The sequence below is a fragment of the Equus caballus genome, chromosome 1 (assembly GCF_041296265.1).
Source record: "Equus caballus isolate H_3958 breed thoroughbred chromosome 1, TB-T2T, whole genome shotgun sequence".
Classification (NCBI taxonomy): domain Eukaryota; kingdom Metazoa; phylum Chordata; class Mammalia; order Perissodactyla; family Equidae; genus Equus; species Equus caballus.
Window position 1 is genome coordinate 9,281,747 of NC_091684.1, and position 20,798 is coordinate 9,302,544.

General features: G+C 49.1%; 1 protein-coding gene across 6 annotated transcripts in view; it reads right to left on the bottom strand.

The window, feature by feature from the left end:
• LHPP (phospholysine phosphohistidine inorganic pyrophosphate phosphatase) overlaps window positions 1-20,798 on the bottom strand; it is a 139,563-nt gene that overhangs the window by 104,234 nt on the left and 14,531 nt on the right. For 5 of the 6 annotated variants that reach the window (XM_001489690.5, XM_005602168.4, XM_070275841.1 and 2 more), the window contains exons 2-5: window positions 17,616-17,803; window positions 14,083-14,236; window positions 7,450-7,513; window positions 6,377-6,469 (exon numbers count right to left, since the gene is read on the bottom strand). In XM_001489690.5, coding sequence (XP_001489740.3) covers window positions 6,377-6,469; window positions 7,450-7,513; window positions 14,083-14,236; window positions 17,616-17,803 — 499 coding nt within the window. Of the gene's footprint in view, window positions 1-1,796; window positions 1,900-6,376; window positions 6,470-7,449; window positions 7,514-14,082; window positions 14,237-17,615; window positions 17,804-20,798 lie in introns of those variants that run through there. The other variant, XM_023637480.2, reaches the window with a different exon arrangement.

The following is a 20,798-nucleotide window of genomic DNA, read 5'->3' on the forward strand; positions in this document are numbered from 1 at the left end:
AATACAGCCGAGGATGCCGTCTGGGTCTTTGGTTCCTGTGGTCTCATTTCCTAGCAGTGGCGGTTTATTGCTTTTGCTGTTTGAGATGGTTGTCACACTGCTTATGTAATTCTAAATACTGGTTTTTTAACTCACATTACATTAGCCTTTCTGCTACCCGATCACAAGTTATCTTAAGACTTTATTCTCTCTTAAACTCATCCTATGAGTAGGATGTAAATATATATATAGTTGTTTACATGTTAAAAATGGAAAGATCAGCCATGAGATATATAAAAATGGCTCCCTATAAGATGGGTGGGAAGAGAACATAAGGAAGAGCACAGAAGTAGACTTCCTTGAATACATCTCGTTTTATGGGTTTGATTTTGGAACCACATAAATATCTTACATATCTATAAAACAAATTTAAATAGTGAAAAACCAATTCCCTAAAAATGAGAAGTAAAGTGAATTCAAGGAGGTCCTGTTGGTACATACGATCCAGAAAGGGACTATTCATAGCAGCTTTAAAATACAGTAAATCTCTAGAGGGATATGCTCTAAGCAAAAAAAGAGCTGTGAAAAAAGAAATCTTAAACAGCACGGGTGACCAGCCTCACCACTCCCGGCCAGCAGTCACGACAGCAATGCTGGGTACACAGCCCGGTCCACGGGCACGGCAAGCACAACTCGCCCCAGTCCCCGAGGCACCGGTAGCACGGGGAGTGGCATGCTCTCTTCTGCCCCCGGCTTCTTTCACACAGCATGTTTTTAAGACTCAAGGCTCGTGTGTATTATGGGCTAAAGCAAATGAGTGATTATGTTGGTACTTCTGAGAACCAGGATTTCTGACGTGGAAAAAGGAAATACAGGTCTAAGACTGATGAGATAAGTAAAAACCCACAGGACTGAATGTGCACCAGAAGATCAGTACGAACTCATCATGTACTTCATGTTTAAAAACACATATTTTCCCGAGTCTTGTCAACTGAAAACGCTTAGAAATGATGACCAACCCAGGAGCAACGAGACCAGGACTGTGCCCACTATGGTTCCTAGATACTACTCCTCATCAAAGGTAAGTATGGCTCCTTGGAAGGAGGGTGGATTCCAGGCTCAGGAAAGGCAATGTGTCAGGCAGGTGTGGAACATCCTGCAATAACAGAGAGTTAAGGAGCCTCAGGCACCACTGGGTGGGGTCAAAAGGACTCAGATGCTCCCCTGAAGAGGCTCCCACTGGTCAGGGGTGAATACTTCGAACAAGAAGAAGATGAGAACTGCAATGGATAGAAACACATCAAATATGCTTACGTCTAATTATTTATAATGAAATATGTAGTTTTAAACCTCCTTTGTCACCTTGGGAGGGTGCTAGAGAATCAACTCCTTATTCTGAACACTAATAAATGATGGGAAAGAAACAGGCATTTATCTGGAGTTTCCCATATGAACTGTACCTCAGGGTAACAAAGAGTTGGTGAGGAGAAGTTTTCCTGTTAGAAGTAATCCAGAGAAAAATGAAGGAGTGACAGAATTTGAATGTCACCGTCCTACAGCCCTCAGTGAGTCACTGGAGTTAGGCAGTAATCATCAGCGGCTGCTGACACTGTAAAGGGATGTGACTGGACACTCTGTGCCTCCTGATGGAGGACACACCACCACCTAGAAAGTGCTCGTCAAAGAATTGAACTGGACTCTGACCAAGCTTCTAGGTCTAACTGCCAACATCCCGGAGGCAGAGAGGACAGGGGAGCACGTGAAAGGACACCACTGAGGCGCGACCAACAAAATCCACACTGTGGGAAACGCTCCAGGACATGCAACCCAGTTTCTTCTTCAAAACGTTACAAAAGGGAGATGGACTCGCACTAATGAATCACAATGCAAGGACCTCATGTGGATCATGATTCAAACAAACTGTAAGAAACAGAAAACAATTAGAAGACAATCAGGGACATGCGAAGAATGACTAGATATTGGATGACATTAAGGAATTATTGTTAGTATTATCTAGACATGACAATGGCATTATCTATGCTTTTAAAACCAATTTCTATTTTTTAGAGACAGAAATATTTACAGTTGAAGTGATAGGATTTCTGGGATTTGATTTAAAATAATCTAGGGGAGAGGAATGGGTGGGGATATAGATTAAACAAGTGGCAATAAATGTTGGAGGGGTCCCAATGGCCAAATTTGGCCCAATTTAAGCAACAAAATAAATAACAGTAAGAATGGATTGTGGGGGCCAGCCCCACGGCCGAGTGGTTAAGTTTGCAAGTTCTGCTTTGGTGACCCAGGGTTTGCTGGTTCAGATCCTGGGTGTGGACCCACACACTGCTAATCAAGCCATGTGGTGACGGCATCCCACATAGAAGAACTAGAATGACTTACAACTAGGATATACACCATGTACTGGGGCTTTGGGGAGAGTGAAAAAAAAAGAATGGCAACAGATGTTAGCTCAGGGCCAATCTTCCTCACCAAAGGGGAAAAAAAAGCAAAAGAAACCCAAATGGATTGTAATTCGTAGAATAAAGCAAATATCCTTGAGTCCATGTTGGAATAAATAAATAAACAAGTAGGGGCCAGCCCTGTGGCTGAGTGGTTAAGTTCGCAGACTCTGCTTCAGTGGCCCAGGGTTTCGCCAGTTCAAATCCCGGGCACGGACATGGCACTGCTCATCAAGCCATGCTGAGGCAGTATCCCACATGCCACAACTAGAAGGACCCACAGCTAAAAATACACAACTATGAACCAGGGGGCTTTGGGAGAAAAAGGAAAAATAAAATCTTTAAATAAATAAGCAAACAAGCAAGCAAATGGGAGAAAAAAGAAAGCTCTTTCTTACAGTAAATTCCAAGTAGTAAACGTGGAAGGAACAATGGAAACAGGAAATTGCCATATGGCAAACACCACAGTAAGAACTGTTTCAGGTAAGAATTATCAATGGGTGCTAACATTAGGAGGGGAAAGAATGACAGGACAGAGGACATTTACACAGTGCCCAAGTCCTTTCCTACAAGGTACTCATTAGGTACAAAGGGACAAACAGTAACTTGCAGTGGAGAACCCTGGCAGACACGACCTCGGCCTCGATCAGAGGAACATCACCCACCACAGGGCAAAGTGCCATCATGTGCTTCTCGATGGGACGCACAGCATCGTTTCCATAAGATTCCTGCCCACGCTGTATACCCTGAATTAAACTATGAGGAAACATCGAGAAAAACCAAATTGAGGGACATTCGAGAAAATAACTGACCAGGATTCTTCAAAAATGCCACAGTTATGAAAGACAAAGACTGAGAAACCACCCCAGAGCAAAGGACACCAGGGGACATCTGCTAAATGCAATGTGTCCCCAAAAAGGATACTAGCGGGACGGCTGAAGACGTCTGCAGAAGGTCTCCAGGTTAGTTGATACCGCGTATCAATGCCAATTTCCTGATTTTATAATTGTTCTGATTGTTATATAAGACGTTAGCATTTGGGGAAGCCGGTTTAAGGGCATATGGAAAATCTTTCTACTATTCTTGCAACTTTTTTGGAAGTGTGAAATTACTTCAAAATGAACAGTTAAAAACAATTTTTAAAGTGGTTCTTAGTTGATAATTATTGAAGCTCAGTGATGGGCACCGGGGGTTCATTACGCTGTCTCTACTCATGGAGATATTTGAAATGCTCCACGATAAAAGATTAAAAAGAGAGGTTTCAGAGACAAAACCACCACATGCCAGGTATGGACCTTATGTGGATTTGATTCAAACAAATCAACGTAAGAGAACATTTCCAAGACAGCCAGGGATGTCTAAATGCGGACTGCTACTAGATAATCCAGAGGAATTACTGTTGATTGTGTTAGGGAGGGGTTTTTTTCATCGTGATAAAATACACATAACATAAAGTTTACCAAAATTACCATTTTAAAGTGTACAAAGCAGTGGCATTAAGTATTCACAATGTTGTGCACCATCACCACCATCTAGTTCCAGACATTTTTATTACCCCAAAAGGAGACCTCGTACCCATTAAGCAGTCACTCCCCATTCCCCCCTATGCCCCCAGCCCCTGGTGACCACTAATCTATTTTATGTCTCTACGGATTTGCCTATTCTGGACATTTCATATAAAAGTCAAGTAATGTATAAAATATGGCCTTTTGTGACTGGCTTCTTTCATTACCATAACATTTTCTTTTTTCAATACTTTTTTTTTTTTTGCTGAGGAAGATTAGCCCTGAGCCAACATATGTGCCAATCTTCCTCTATTTTTTATATGTGGGATGCCACCACAGCATGGCTGATGAGTGGTATAGGTCCATGCCCAGGATCCGAAACCACGAACCCAGGGCACTGAAGTGGAGTGCGCCAAACTTAAACACTACACCACAGAGCCAGCCCCACCATAATATCTTCAAGGTTCATCCACGTTGTAGCATTTATTATTACTTCATTCTCTTTAGGGCTGAAATATTCCGCTGTGTGAATATACTACATTTTGTTTGTCCACTCATTTGTTGATGGACATGGGCATTGTTTCCACCTTTTGGCTATTGTGCACAGTGCTGCTATGAACATTCGTGTTTAAGTTTTTGTCTGAACACCTATTTTCAATTCTTTGGGATCTATACCTAGGAGTGGAATTGCTAGATCATATGGTAATTTTATGTTTAACCTACTGAGAAGCCGCCAAATTGTTTTCCATAGTGGCTGCTCCATTTTACGTTCCTACCAGCATTCCTCTAAAAGGGTTCCAATTTCTCCACATCCTTGCCAATACTTGTTATTTTCCATTGTTCTTTATTAAAACAGAACATCCTAGGGGCTGTGAAGTGGCATCTCACTGTGGTTTTGATCTGCATTTCCCTAATGACTGAAGGCACCAAGCATCTTCTTGTTAGGTGTTTGAATGCACTGTGGTTACGTCAAAAATGACCATGTTTTTTTGAGAAGCACACTATAATATGAAAGGATACAACAACAGTAAGTCTGCGATTTGCTTTAAAATATGACAGCAAAAAATAAGTAAATTTTTAAAAAGAAAGAAAAGGGAGAAAAGAAGAGAATTTGACAAAATCTTTTTTTAAGTAATTTATATATATATATTTTTTGTTGTTGCTTTGTTTTGTTTTTTGAGGGAGATTATCCCTGAGCTAACATCTGCCGCCAATCCTCATCTTTTTGCTGAGGAAGACTGGCCCTGAGCTAACATCTGTGCCCATCTTCCTCTACTTCACATGTGGGACACCCGCCACAGCATGGCTTGACAGGCAGTGCATAGGTCTGCACCTGTGATCTGAACCAGCGAACCCCAGGCTACGGAAGCAGAACGTGCGAACTTAACTGCTGCGCCACGGGGCCAGCCCTGACAAAATCTTTTAATTGCTGAATCTGGGTGATGGATACATGTACCATTCTCTCTACTTCTGTGTGTTTGAAATTTGTCACAATAAGAAGACAAATTCAACTCTGAGAAACAAGTCCTGAAACCCAGGCTGTGCATGCCTGCAGTCTTCACTCACTCAAAACACACGGTTCTCCTTCTCCACCAGCCCCACAGGGCATATCCCGGTGTTTCCTGGGGACCCACAAGACCCCACACCTTCTGCCCTCTGTGAGTCTGAGGGGAAGGGGGGGCACAGAGTTCCAGACTTCCGTGCCCGTGGGCCGTCTTTTTCTAACCATTAGATCAGAACACATGCGGCAACCACGGGTCCAACGGTAAGGGAGTGCACGGTGATCCTGGGGCTCAGCCACGCCGTAGGATGCTGACACCGTCCCAGGTGCCATGTCCAAAACAGACAGCAGGATAGCCGTGGGCCAGCTGCAGACACGTGCCCATTGTTTCAGCTATGCTTTCAGGAAACCACTGGCTGGAGGGGACCAGCTCCACACTAACTGGGAAGGGGCGTGGGCACTGTGGATGCTAAAATCATAACCCCCGTTTTTTTTGTTTTCAAGACATATGTTTGGAAGGCAATCTGTCTCACAAATAGTCATCCTGCAAAGGCGGCAAGATGTGTGATTTCTCTCTTAGAGTGTTTTAATTTTGCCATTATATTGTCTTCCCAATGAAATATTTCTAATACACTGATAGGACTTGTCAATTCTTATCCTTCCAGACAAGAAGTAAAAGTTGCTTAGAAAAAGCCACAGGCATTTCTGTTTCTCACTCTTACACTGAAACATTTAACAGGCTGAACACGTTCAGGGGGCCTCCTGTGCTATCTTTTTTCCCCCTTTCCAGCCAAATCATCTCTCATGGTGGGTCTGCCCTGGGCTGCCTGAGCCCCCAAACCCATCTCAGGCCCCACGGCTGCCCCAGCGTGGGCACCCTGGGCCTCCCCCAACACTGCTGCCTCTACACGCGCCCTTGGTGAGGGGACACCTACCTGGTGGGCTTCCAACCCCATCTCTTGCAGGGCAGACTTGAAATACTCAGGAGAAGGTTTCCCCACCACTTCGGCTTCAATGCCACAGGCATACTTGGAAGGAGAGAAGGACATGGCACGGGTTTCGGACAAAGCACCAGGTGAATGCCCGACCGGAAGTGAAGGCCTCCCCCTGGGGAAGCAAGGGAAGACGCCCCAAACATGCGCCCAGGGGCCTCCAGGGGGCAGGACACTTGGGCTGAGAGACACATCTCAGAGGCAAGAGATCACAACTCCACCGGGGCTGCCCAGATGCTTGGGGCCCCCCATCAGGCGCCCTGCCATCTGCTCAAAAGCCTGACCACAGCAGAGGTAGCCCATAGCTGGCCAAGTCACAGGTGTCACATGGGCCACCCTGACTATGTTCTCACTGGCACTCTTGCCTCTGCCCCTCCCTTCTCCCCGTCTCCCCCCGCAGGTCTGTTACAGGCCCTCCAGGGGAAAAGGTCCAGGACTCCATCTGCCTGCCTGTCCACCTTCCCACCTGAGTGCAGGTGGGCGGCAGCCAGTGTAGCAGTGAAGATGGGAGGTGACATGAGCTGACCTGGGGCAGAAGCCTGGCTGGGGCAGCTGACAGGGCATGGGTCAGAGCGGACGCTGGGGAGCCTCATCTGGCCTCGCCTTGGAAATGGGGGAGGGTGTCGGGAAGAGGCCCGTTAGGACCCATCAAGCTCAAGGTGCTGCAGATGACCAGTCCAGGAATGAGGAAGATGTTCCACACAGATACGGAAGCCAGGAGTCAGAGAGGAGAGTGGCAGAGAGCATGCTGGGAGGGCCAATGGGTCAACGGCAGGCAGTGCTGGGTTGGGGAGGAGTAGGAGCGACAGGGGAGCAGAGTGACTGCCAGGGCAGCTGAGGGGCCAAGCTCCAGAGGAGAGGCAGCGCTCGGCTTGAGGCCCCAAATAGAAGGGCCTACTTTGAAAACATAAAAGGCAATTTTGGATGCTGAGCACACCCCTTTCTCCAGAAAGACCGGAAACATCCCTGACGGCCCTGAGATCTGAGGAGGGCTTGGACAGACCCCGGGTAGGTACCTCGAGCGCCTTCACGTAGGCACCAACGTCCAGCATCAGTCCAGAAGTCTCCTTGTAGTAGCGTCTAGAAAAGAGCAGAAGTGGACAAGGTGAGCTGAGCCTGGGGTCTGGGAAATGCCAAGAGAAACCACTCTGTCCTGGTTCTGCCAGCTCAGGAGAGTCTAGTTCCAGGCAAGGGTCAGTCCAGATGCCAAGCTGAGAGTAACCAATGGAGGTCAGCCCCACAGAGCCCAGTGGTGGGTTACCACACCTGGGTGAGTGAGACAGCAGGCAACAGCTCTCAGTCACAATGGCCCCCTGCTGCCAGCCTTGTGGGGCCCCCGCCGTGGTGATTAACAGGGGACCCCAGGGGCAGATGGATCCAGTTGCTAACAGAGAGAAAGACAAGTAACCTGTGCTCTGGGAAAGGACAGCAGGTCCACAGAGCATGTGGTGAACCCCTAACTGCTAATAATTAAGCCCTAATTGCTGTCTGAAGAAGAAAACTCCATTGGTTCCACAGCACCCTGCCCCATCTCCTATTAGCCAGAGGCCAAGAGAGCTGTCGGGTTCCACAGGCGCCAGATGCTTTTAGGGGAAGACAACTGTTTCTTCCCCATCTCACTAAAGCCGAGACAGGCCGGCTCCCAGGAGCACGCCTTTCTGAAGATGGTTCACCGCTCTTGCAAGCACTGTGCTGAGCCCCGGCCGCCACTGCCTGGCCCACCTCAGGCCACACGCAGACCTCTGGGGACACCCAGTGGACCAAGCCCTGTTCTCTCTGAGCAAAGCCGTTGGACTCTGAAGAGGGGAGAAGATAGTTTAACCCATGCTGCTCTGAAGACAGGGTCAGTGGAAACTCAGGACTACGCAGACGTTTCGAGACCCGTCGCAGCAGTTAGCTCTCTCCCGTTCCCAGGCCCTTTGAACACAGGAGACATTACACAACGTGTATGCAGAGAGCCTAGGAGAACACTAAAGCATGCTGACTCCAGGGTTCAAATCCTCTCTCCATTTCTTTTTAACTAGGCTTTGGGTTGCTTAAGCCCTCTGGGCCTCAGTTTCCTAATCTGTAAAATGGGCAAAAGAAAACCCAGTACCTACCTCATGTATTGTTGTGAGGCGTGAACAAAATAATGCACGCAAAGTTCCTCACACGATGCCTGGCATGTGGAAACTGCTGAAAAAATACTAGAGAATATTGCTATAAATAACTTTCGCCCAGACTGAGACGTGGCAATAAGACCTGAGCTGGGGAGGACAGAACGAGCGCAGGTCTTTCTTTCCAACCTGTGGGAGTGACACCTGGTCTGCACCTATTTAAAAGGTTTGAACTGAGCTCTCAGAATCCACCCAGGGCTGTGCTCTTCCTCCAGCTCTGCCACGCCCAGGGACTCGGCCTGTCCCTCTCCGCCCTCGTGAGGCCGTGAAGGCTGCGAGGCTGCACTGCCCGCCACTTGACCCGGCGCTCGGGGACAGGCGCTCTCCCGCCCTGCGCTCTCCACTGCCTGGCTGGGCTTCCACTGCGGCTTCAGCCACACCCTGGGCCTCAGCAAGGACTGGTTCCCTGCCACTCACTCCTGTCCAGTGGATTTGGGGCCTGGAGCCCGTCTGTGGAAGCCCTGGGAGCGTCTCCTGTCGTGACAGGCTTCGCTGGTCTTCAAGTGAACCCGAGGCCTCTCCACGAAGGTCCAAGGCTCTGTGCTCTGGAGCCACCCCACAAGGACAGGGACTAGCTGGGACACTGCACACGGCAGGAAGGTGCCTGGTAGCCAGAGAGAACTACCACCTGCTTACAGAGGCAGGACCTCCAAATGCTCCCCCTTTTAAAGGGTGACCCCAAAACAGAGTCTTAGAGATCCCTAATTGCATTTGTCTTAAATCCAGAATCTAGACACGTATTCTGCATTCATACAGCCTCAAAAGAGTGTTTCCTTTTATTTTTCCCATTTCTACCACAAACTACTTTGTATGACCATTTCCTTAGCCAGGTCCCGAGTTGTAAGGGAGGAGTGAAGGATGAAGTAAAGCGGAGTCTAGCCGAGAGGAAGAGGGAGACGCCGGGCGCTGGGGCCTGCGCTCGTGGGCATTGCAGTTGGTGTCCGTTAACTCAGTCCCCCAGACACTCAGGATGCAGCTGCCCCACACCCCCTGCAGGACTTGGCGACACTCCCAGACCCAAGCCGCCCCCAGGGACTCCCAGTCTGATGGGGAAGCAGACAGTCCACAGACAAATCTAAAGGGCAGGACACAGGCCATGACGAGGGACCCCGTGCTCTGGGCACCCTGCGGGAGTGGGGCTGGACACCCTGGGGACAGGGAGGCTCCCAGAGAAGGAGACATCAAAGCTGAGACTTGAAGCCCAAGGGCAGGGAGTGGAAGTGTGTGGGCCTGGGGAGCCCCTCAGAACTGAGTGCAGCCCCCTGTTGGGGACCCGGTGGTCCAGACCCTGCTCTAGGCCAGGCCTCAGTCAGGCGCTCGAGAGCTCCACTCGTCCCCTTGCCCTCCACGTGATGACCGCTGCAGGAGGGGAAGAAGGGGGCAGTGGGAGCACAGACTGGGAGGGAAGGGGACCAGGGGGGCCTCCCTGAGGCCGGGACAGGTGGAAGGGAGCCAGGGCGGAGGGCAGAGGTGAGGAAAGCATGCAGCCGCATAGGCAGGGCTTACCCAGAAGCCAAAGAGCAAATTATGGGACAGCGCCACCCAGTAGCCGTAGGCCCAGCTCTGTCTGGAGCCGAGCATCCGGGGGCCTCCGGGCTGGCTGGAGGGGGCACCTCCCCTTTGGGAAACCCTCCCCAGGACACCCACGTGGCACAACTTCTGCCTGCCTCATAGGTGCCAATTCCTTCTTCCAGTGACAGAAACCTGGACTTTCTTAAGTATAAATTTATTCCTGATGGGAGGAAAAAACTGAACATGCAGCTTAAAATACACAATCAAGACCTTGTCTCTGGTACATTCATTTTTAGTTTAAAGAAAAATCTGACTTTCATAAATCAAAATTAGAAACCCAAATATTTCTTTTTTAACTGAATCTGGACTTGTTTTTATAGTGCCCAGAATTTTTCTTTATTTCTTATTCATTCAGGAAAACAAAAAGGCATCTTGAAGGCCATCTGTTAGCTGAAAACATTTTTAGAGATACAGTAAATACAAGGACCTAAGTTAATTTTTTTTAATCTAAAGGCCCAGGTTATTCCTGAAACACCGGAGCTTTGATATATTTATCTCTGGTTCCTGGCATAATGAAAGCCCCAGCAGGCCTGGCGAGAACCGGAGTGCTCCAGCCACAAAGAAGGGACTGTGGACGCCAGAGAGACAGGAGAAGGCCGGGGAGAAGCACTCAGATAGATTTTATGCTTTATTCTCCTGCCCTTCCGATTATTCAGCACAGCCTCCCTTCAAAATGACCACTTGACCTTTCCCACAAGAGCCATTAACCTTCCATCATCTGTTGCGTAAACAGCTTAATTTTCTGACGGCAGCATGACAGAAGAAATTACAAAGGCAATTCCCACTCTTGGTCCAAACAGATGCCAAATGTAAATCACTCCATTTCCAGGAGGAGGACACTCTGCCCCAGTGCCTCCGCCATCCTGCCTCTTCAGGGGCGCCGCTTGGCCCGCTCCGGTGGGGGATGGCCCCTCACCACAAGTGACCCCCACTCTGATGTGACAGCAGCTCCTCATGGATCCTAGGCTGTCCCGAGAACTGTGACCTAGGCCCAAAAGCTGTTAGTTCCTTTCTCTGGTTTTTGAGCACCCAGCACACAGCCCGAGTCAGAATGCCCATCAGCTGGCGGTCTCACTAACCACTTATTTGCGAAACAAGCCCTTGCCTACTACTGAATTTGCTGCAGAATTACAAAGCTGAATGCAACTGATGCCGTGTTTTTGTTTTTGTTTTCAACAACATATCTATTTTGACTACTACCCATAATCTGGAATAATAACTTTCAATAATTAGAAATAATTTTAAAGAAAAAAATTTTAACATAAATGTGCTCTAACAGAGCTTCTTAATTATGCTCTTCTCCAGCGAGGGGTTGGTAACTGTAGGGACCAAGCCTGGACCGTAAAGGAACCAGGCAGGCCAGGTGCTGTGGTTTGTAGTAACCCAAATTGCAGAAGGTTAGAAAGGGACAGTGATGGTTAATTTTATGTGACAAGATGGCTTGGCCACAGTCCCCAGATATTTGGTCAAACATTATTCTAGATGTTTCTGTGAAGGTGTTTCTTGGATGGGATTAGCATTTAAATCAGTGGACTGTGATGAGTAAAGCAGACTGCCCTCCATAACATGGTGGGCTTCATCCAATCAGTTGAAGGTCTGAACTGAAGAAAGTCTGACCTCCCTGAGCAAGTAGGAATCTGCCAGCAGACAGCCTCTGACTCAGACTGTAGCTCCTCCGCGTCTCCAGCCTGCCTGCCTGCCCTGCAGATGTTGGACGCACCGAGCCTCACGATCAATTTCTCCTTATATATATAACTCTCCACATCCTGTTGCTTCTGTTTCTCTGGAGAACCCTGACTAACACAGGACACATTTATTTTATTTGTATAAACACACTAGAATATTTTTAGTTCCTAAAAGAAATATATCCTCTCTTTTCTTCTTTGAAATCTCTTTCATTTGCCTATTTTGATAGAGACATAGCCATGAAGAAATGTTTCTCCACTATGAGAAAAACACAAACCGTATACGATAGTGGCAAGTGACTCTGAAGCCTGGAGAGGGGGACAACAGGAGGCAGTGCATTTGTGGTGAACTGGAACGAATGGAGGCCGTGGCTTTGGCTGAGCTGCTGTGCGCTCTGGAACATGGGGCCCAGCACTGTCAGATCTTCTGATTTTTCAAAAGAATCCAGAAATATGGGTATTTTATGTAAAATCTCCCACTTTTTAAACACAGCTCAAAAAATTTAAGATCTTGTGTGGCCCAAACATCTGCTCTTGAATGCAGCCTAGAAGTGAGGAGCACAGGCTCAGGGTGGCACTGCTGGCTGGGGGACCATGGCTTATTTCACCCCCTATGCCTCAATATACCCTCCCGTAAGATGGCAATAACACTGCCTACAGCTCACAGGGTTGTGGTGGGAATTAAACAAAATGGAGTACATAAAGTGCCTGCTAATGGCCGGTGGCCAGATTCCAAGTCCCTCCTTATCTATGCGAACAGCTGACCCCATTCAGCAGGCAGAGGTAGGGAGTTCTCAACCACCAGAAGTACCAAAGCTGGGAAAGGCTTCCCCAGAGATGGCCCCAGAACTCCTGCACTGCGTGAGAAGCTGTACATGTAGGGCTCCACAGTGTGCTTGCAACTTTAAGAGCCTGTGATTCTAAAATCCTAGTGCTGCTTCTGTTGATGACAGAACAAATGTGCACGGCTTTCTGGGAAGCAACCTGGCAATACACACCAAGAACCTCAAAAATGCACATCATCTGAAACACACAAATGCTTACCACAGCCTTGCTTTGGTACAAAACCAGAAACAACCTAAATGTCCATCAGGTGTCGGTTAAAAAAACTACAGGATATCCTGTAAAAAAAACTTATAGGAATGACCATCTACAGAGATATTTATTTATTGCATGGAAAGTTGTTCACAAAATATCGTGTGGTGAACAATAAAAAACGGACACCATCACTAGGTCAAGATGGATGCCAATGTGAGAGCACATCCGTTTGTAATGATCTGTCTGCACAGGAAGCCGCCTGGAAGGACACACACCAAACACTGACGGCTGTCTCTTACACAGTGGGACTGAAGATACTTTCTGTTTTCTTCTTTTTGCTCATCTGTATTCTCTAATTTTTCTTTAGTGAACATGTGCTGTCTTGGTGGTAAAAGATGTTGAGAAAGATAACCAACATGGTTTTTTAAAAGAAAGAGATGGCGAGGCCATGCTAAAGGCTCCGACAAAAACAGTGGTCACAAAGTCACAACTTTGCAGAGACTGTGGCCAGAGATGTGGGGTCTGGACCAGAGTGTCCCACAGGCCAGAGAACCTATTTCTCTCCACTTAGGTGTCCCCTTGGCACAGTCCTTCATGCCCTGTGTTGCGTCCTGTGCATGTGCACCTAAACTTGGGACAGTCAGCACCTGCTCTCTGAGATCTCCAAGAGGTCTCTGTCTGCAAGGACCCTCCCTGCTCTAGCCTCTCCCAGCCAAGGGCCCAAATGGAAGCTTGACCAACTAGCTCCTGAAGACAGAGTACGCTGATTTCCTAAAAAATTATTAAAAGGAAGGAAGGAAGAAATGAAGAGAAAAAGCAAGAAGGGAGGGAGGGAAAAGAAGTCACCTTGTGCCCACTCCATGCCTTCTCTCCTGATTCTTTTTTTTTTTGAGGAAGTTCAGCCCTGAGCTAACATCTGCCAATCCTCCTCTTTTCGCTGAGGAAAACTGGCCCTGAGCCAACATCTGTGCCCATCTTCCTCTACTTTATATGTGGGACACCTGCGACAGCATGGCTTGATGAGCGGTGCCACGTCCGTACCTGGGATCTGAACCAGCAGACCCCGGGCCGCCAAAGCAGAACGTGTGCACTTAACCGCTGCGCCACCGGGCTGGCCCCTCTCCTGATTCTTGAAGTTAGAGATCCATGGAGCACCGTCCAAAGCAGCCAAAAGCAACTCCCCCTGGAGCCGACTCACCCTTTCCCCAGAGATATGAGCACGGGATTCTCCAGCTCCATAAGCACCTGGAAGGCCTTATTCATGTTCTGATAAGAAAAGCTTTCTCCTGCGTCTGCAATGACCACACAGTTGGGGTTGGACGTGTCGATCTGATCAAATTCTGAGCGGATTCCTGGAAAGAGAGAGAGAGAAAGAGGGATAGAGCCTCTGGGTGATGCGGCCTGCCTCCCATCTCCTACCAGGGACACCTTCTGTCTGTCACATCTGCCTGTCCCATTCTCGGATGCTCTCTTTCCAATCCTCACTGCTGCCATGGGAGGTGGGCAAGGAAGGGGTGTATCCCCATTTTACGGATGAGGGAATTCCAGCTCCCCACAGTTAGAGAGCTTATTAGGAGACAGATGGGCCCAGCCCTGGAGCCCCACCCCAACACAAGCATCACTGCAAGAGCTCCTTTAGTTCAATACCACAGGCAGGAAACCTGTAGCTTTGCAACTAAGAAGGGAAATCTGTCTGAAAGACACAGATTCCTAGACGTAGCACGAAAAAAGGCTGCTGCAACCTTTATAGAGTTGGTACTGCTGGCCCCAAACTCTAAGAACCATCGACACATTGCAGCCAAACCCCACTGGAGAGGGGACAACAGGGGCACACACATCCTGAAAAGGAGCAGAATCTCATCCCCACCAGCCCGGTTCACCAGCCTCCTTGGGAACATCTCTTTCTCCTTCACCTTCCATGCCCTCCCCCATTTCATATTAAAAAAGAGAAAGTTGAAAGGATAAATCGGGTCATTGGCCTTATATCTTCAGTCCCTAGGAAGAAACACTCTCATCTATCTTGGTATCAGATGTTGACATTTCTCGACTAAAAAACTGAAGTAACCACAATGCGATACCACTTCATACCCACCAGAATAAGGAGAATTAAAAAGACTGACAACACCAAGTGCTGGTGAGGATGCAGAGCAGCTGCAACAGCTGGCAGGAATGTAAAATGATACAGCCCCTCTGGAAAAAGGGCTGGCGGTTTCTTATAAAACTGAACATACATCTACCCTATGACCCAGAAATTCCATTCCTAGGTATTTACCCAAAAGAATTGTACAGGAATGTTCACAGCAGATTTATTCCTAATAGTCTAAAACTGGAAACAACCCAGGTGTCCACTAAAAGAGGGATGGACAAACCAACCACAGTGTGTTCACTCAAGGGAATACCACTCTGCAAGGAAAGGAAGACACCTACTGACACATGCTGGTCTCAAAACAGCATGCTGGGTGAAAGAAGCTGCACACACACGACTACAGCGAAAGGGTGAAGTCAGCAGGCCTGGGCTGCTCATACCCTGCACGTGCCAAGGAAAGGCATCTCCATGACAGGTCCTCCAGCAGCTCCTGGGAGGTCACCTCTGAGCCCTTGGAATATTCTGCCTGGAAGGAAGGTTTTTGGAAGCTGGGGCCCTGGGCCATGCTGTGTCAGTTTGACATCTGGGGGGCTGGAGACTGAGTAGCCAAGGTCAGATATGCAGACACTGCATGCCTACCCAACTGACCCTTAATAAAAACCCTGGACACAAAGTTCCAGGGGGCTCCTCTGGGTGACAACATGTCACATGTGCTGTCACCCATCACTGCTGGGAGAAGTAAGCGCATCCCAGCACAATGCCACTGGAGGGGACAGGTGGAGGGTGCACCTGGAGGCTCCTGGAGTTTGCCCAGGCGTCTCTTCCCTTTGCTGAGTTGAATCTTTATTCTCTCACCGTGATAAGCCGGAACTATGAGCACGACCGCTTCTGAGTCCTGTGGGTCCTTCTCGCAAGTCTTCATGCCTGAGGGTGGTCTTGGGAACCCCCAACATAACCAGATGCTGTATGAGTCTATCCATATGAAATTCTAGACAAGGCCAACTTACTTATAATGGAAGAAATCCAAATAGTGAGTTCCCCTAAGGGGGTTGGGGGTTTGCTTCCTCTGGGAAGAGCATGCAGGAAATCCTGGGGTGACGCTAATGTTTTAGATCTGTGTGCTTCTGTCAAAAGTCTGCGAGTACACTTGAGATTTTTGCATTTCGTTGTAGGTAAATTTTACATGAAATGAAAAACTAAACAGATACTGAACTTTAGTTAACGATGTGCTGAAGTTTTAGGGCAAGTGTACCGATGTCTGCAATTTATTTTGAAACACATCAAAAAGATAAGATGGATAGATGGATGGAGGGATGGGTCGATCTATAATGAAGAAAATATAGTGAAATGTCATTGATAAAAATAAGGCGATGCGTATTCAAATATGCCAAGGAAAATTCTTTGAGCCTTGCTGTATGTTTGGAAATTTTCATAATAAAATGTTAGGGGGAATAAATTCATCAACAACAAAAGTTGAAAAAAGATTCGAAGTCTGAAAACACAGGCACATTCATGAAAAACACAGAAGCAGGATTCCAGCTAAGGAAGGGCCTCTGAAGCTCTCAGATCTGCTCGGGGCGGGGGCGGGGGGGGGCCCTCAGTGACTAAGGCCACCTTCAGGGCAAACCCTGAATTTTCCTCTCATCTCTGCTCCTTTCTCCCCCACCCCTCCCTTTGCCCCGCAGAAGGGGGTTTTCCTTCTTAAGTCTTTTCACTTCTCTGAGGACCTGTTATAAAGACGCTGCAGGGCGGGATCCTAGATCACAGAGGAAAGATTTTGAGAAACCGGATTTCTTAAGGCCAGGGATGTCACCCTCAGCTGGCAGCAGAGCTACGGATTTGACACCCAGGCCCTTCAGGGAGCACCGTGCAGCTCTGGGAGCCCCCTCCCGCCGGGGGACAGACAAGCGTGCTTGTCCCTGCCAGTGGTTTGTAAGCAAAGAGACCAAGTGCAGATGAGGGAAGGAGGAGGCCTCAGTGCGACGACAGGAAAGGGTCCTGAATTCTGAAGCACCGCTTCTGCCTCTTCCTAAATATTCAGAAGGCACCAGACAGTCCTGCTCCTTCCACTTCGTTCCAGAAAAACTCCCCCCCGAGGGTCAAAGGGGCTCTGTTCTCGCATTCAGGCTATATCAGGACGTAGACCTTGTTCCCTTTGCCAGGGTGGGGCTGGTTTTCACACATACAGTCCGAGGCTATGGGTGCCAGATGTTAGAAACCTACGGGCCTCAGGCTAGTTCTTCATCCTGTCTCTCTGTCTCTGTCTCTCACTCTGTCTCTCTCTCACACACACATACATACATACACACACACAGAAGCTAGATTTTTGCCCCCTTGACAATTCCCTGCCCCCTTGGTCCATCCTGGATCACAGAAAGCTGGCTCAGGGTTTTCCTCCAAGGAGCCACCAGGAACCTGCCCCTAAGGGCTGTGGTGTGAGACCCTCTGGTAGGAGGCCAGGGGATGGATGGGGCTGGATCCCCAGCAGGAAGCCCCACAAGATTTCCACCCCATAGGAGCCAAGTGTTACCTCGGTGTCCTTCCTAGTGGTTTGGCCCAGGTGTGAGTGGACACCCTCCCCTAGTCCCACCCCAGAAAGTGGGCGCCTTCACCCCCACGAGGTCCCAGGGCCCCGGCAGGCCTACCATCATGGATGAGCAGGTATGGCCGCAGACCTCGCTCCTTCAGGATCAGGCAGGTGGCCGGGGCCGGAGCAGTCACCTCCCCTTCGGAGATGTCGAAGCCCAGCTGCTGAAGCAGCCTCACGAGGTCTCCCAGGGACTTCTGCGACTCGTTGGTGCAGAACCTCACCTTCAGCCGGGACCGCTTCAGTCTGAAAGTGGAATGATAGGTGGAGGTTGCTGTCAACACCAGGGGCGTGTTGTCTCCTGGGGAGGAAGCTGAATGGATGCTTCTCGAAGGGCGATGGGTACAGTCCCAGAGAAGGCCAGGTCACCACTGGTGCCTGAGGTAGGCCTTGATTGAACCCAGGGATGTTCAGATTGGGATTTCTGAGCTGGAGCAGACCCTTTTCAAGGGACCTGACCATGCCCCACAACCCTCCTTTTCATCCTCACTGAGCATGGCACACCTGAGATTCCCCAAGCTTCCCATGTGACTTTTGCCCATGCCTCTCCTTCTGCCTGGGACACATCCCCACCCTCTCACCTGGGACATGTTGCCTCTCCACAAGTGCCAACTGTGCCAACTCTCCCACCCTCTGAGCCCCACTTAACACCTCCCCTTCACCACACCATCCTGCTCAGCCTGGCTAGAGGTCACCTCTGAGCATCCGCAGCAATCTCCCTGTACCTTTCCACAACAACTAGCACTGCCACTTTGCATCTGAGCTACATGTGCCGTATTAACTCTGGATCCATATTTCCCAAAAAGTGCAAAGGCTGAGGGACCAAGCTGAGGTGTGTCTTCTCATCGCTGTCACTGAAGAAAGGTTTGCCTGACAGAGTCATCAGGTACACGGACGATCCCATGCAGACCCAGAGTTAACGGAACGTGAACCTGAGATGCTGCCAAACGTCAGCAGCACTGATGTCTTTCCCGCCTGAGCTCACAGGAGAACGTCGTGTCCCAGCTGCACTGGGCAGGCTCTTGGAAGGCAAAGCCATAAAGCAGATGCATAAAGAGGCCCCAATGGAATAACACTGAGCCCTTCTACAAACGGTGATTGAGCTCCTACTAAGTGCCTGGCTGGGCTAGGGCATGGAACCGCCAGCAGGACCACAGGTAGGCTCTTGCTCCCCTGGGGCCCACAGTCTGGTGGGTGGGGTGCGAAATTGAGCAAAGGAAGGGGAGTTTGTGATTAAGAAAAGAGAGGTGCTATGAAGGAGGGAAACGGGTGAAGAGACAGAGGGCAGCCAGGGTGGACAGGAAGGTCGGGGGAGGCCTCCCGGGGGAGACAGCTCAGCAGCTGAGACCTAAAGGGAGAGAAGGCGCCAGCCATGCAATGAGGCAAAGGAAGAGCTACCAGCAAGGGAAGGGCGGACTTGGCCACAGTCAGCACTGTGGGCACAGCTGCCAGGAAAGGAGGCCAGCGTGGCTGTGCCCAGCAAGGGGGCCAGCAGGACGGGAGGAATCTCCAGAGGCACCGGCCACACAGGCCGCAGCTCAGGGCACACAGCCCTCCCTGGACAAACCCCTGACAGCAAGGGAGCAGTCAGTCACATCTGGCACCTGCGGAGAGCCACAGCATGGGGTCGTGGGAAAGACACCAGGCTGCCAGTCAGGAGGTCCAGGAAACCCTAGTGAAATTACCCAGGCATACTAATCGTCACCAGCACTTTTGGTACACAGGTCCCCAACACGCCCCTGTCAGTGGTCTCTGAAGATGCAGGAAGACATCTTTACTCGTCAGCCATCCTTCCCAGCTTTATATTTTTTATAAGTGATATATTAACACAGTGTTAAATACATAATCTATCCTTTATTATTTATAAGTAAATATATATGGAAGGTATGGGCTCCAACTTTGTGCTTACAGATGTAGCCCCATGTCCAGAGGTAACACACAGATTAGACCCAGTCACTCAGAACTATGGACTTGAAATCAACCTCCATTTGGGCAACTAAGTGAGACCCAACTAAAAATGCAACTCCACCTGAACCCAGCAGGAATATACTTTTTGTCCCGCTTTATGAATGAGAACACTGAGTCTCAGAAAGGTCAAGTGCTTTCTGCTCTTCCTCCTGGATCTGAGACTCCAGGCCATGGGCTAAGCCCTACTGGACCCTGACATGGATCCTGGGACTTCCCTGGAGTCGGGAACAGGCAGCACGTGCACCAGAGCTAACGTACAAAGCCAAGGGGTCCAGAGGTCTTATCCCAGGGCGGGTCTTAGAGAAAGCTTCCCAGAAGAGCCAGGTCTAACGAGAATCTTGCAGGAGGACAAGGAGATGGCAAAGGACGGTAGGCAGAGCAGAGGGAGGCACAGGCATGGTGCGGGCCCCACCCTCCCGGGCCCTGGTCAGGCATAAAGAATGGCTGAGCCGGATAAACAGGCTGGAGAGGAGGTTTGGGGACAGCTCAGGCACTCTGTTCACCCTGGGGTGGAGGAGATCTGAATGAAACTCCTTAGCAATGACAGCAACTAGGGAAACGGTCTGTCCATTGCCTCTTCTCCCACCACCCTGTGTGACACTACTCCCACCCCATCTCTGTCCATGGTTTTTCTTTCTTTATAACAGTAACCAATAGCTCCAGCCACCCCATTTATATATTTGTTTATTCTCTCTCTCCCAAACCTTTGTGCTCCATGAGGCCAAGAATGGGATGCTACTCTCCTCGGCATTCCCAGTGCTTCACACAGGGCTTGATGCACAGCAGGTCCCGGATAAATGTTTGCTGAATGACCGACTGATGGAAAGTCCAAATGACAGCCAGTGAGAGGGACCCTTCCTTATGATCATACCAACCACACAACTGCTTCCCCAAGGGTGTCCTGAGCACGGAGCCCCCTCCTAAGCCCTGAGGGAAACAGACAGGATTCAGTGGTGAAAATGCACATTCCCACATTACAATGCGCCTCCAGACCCTCCAGGTACTGGAGCCCACATGTGTGATTTGGGAAGAAATCTGTAATCTACAGACAACAGAGTGAATGAAAACTGAGAGGCTGACAATGTCTTAATCAATAGCCCAGGTGATTCAGTCCTTTCTTAGTATTTGTCTTTCCTAATCAGAGGGTTATGAATTATCAATTACGCTGAGTGGTTAATTGCCCTTCATAAAGACAGCTTTTGTATTTTTAAATTAGGCAGTTAATATATTGTAACTAATAGCATCACCTTGTACATTACGGATGGATCTTCAT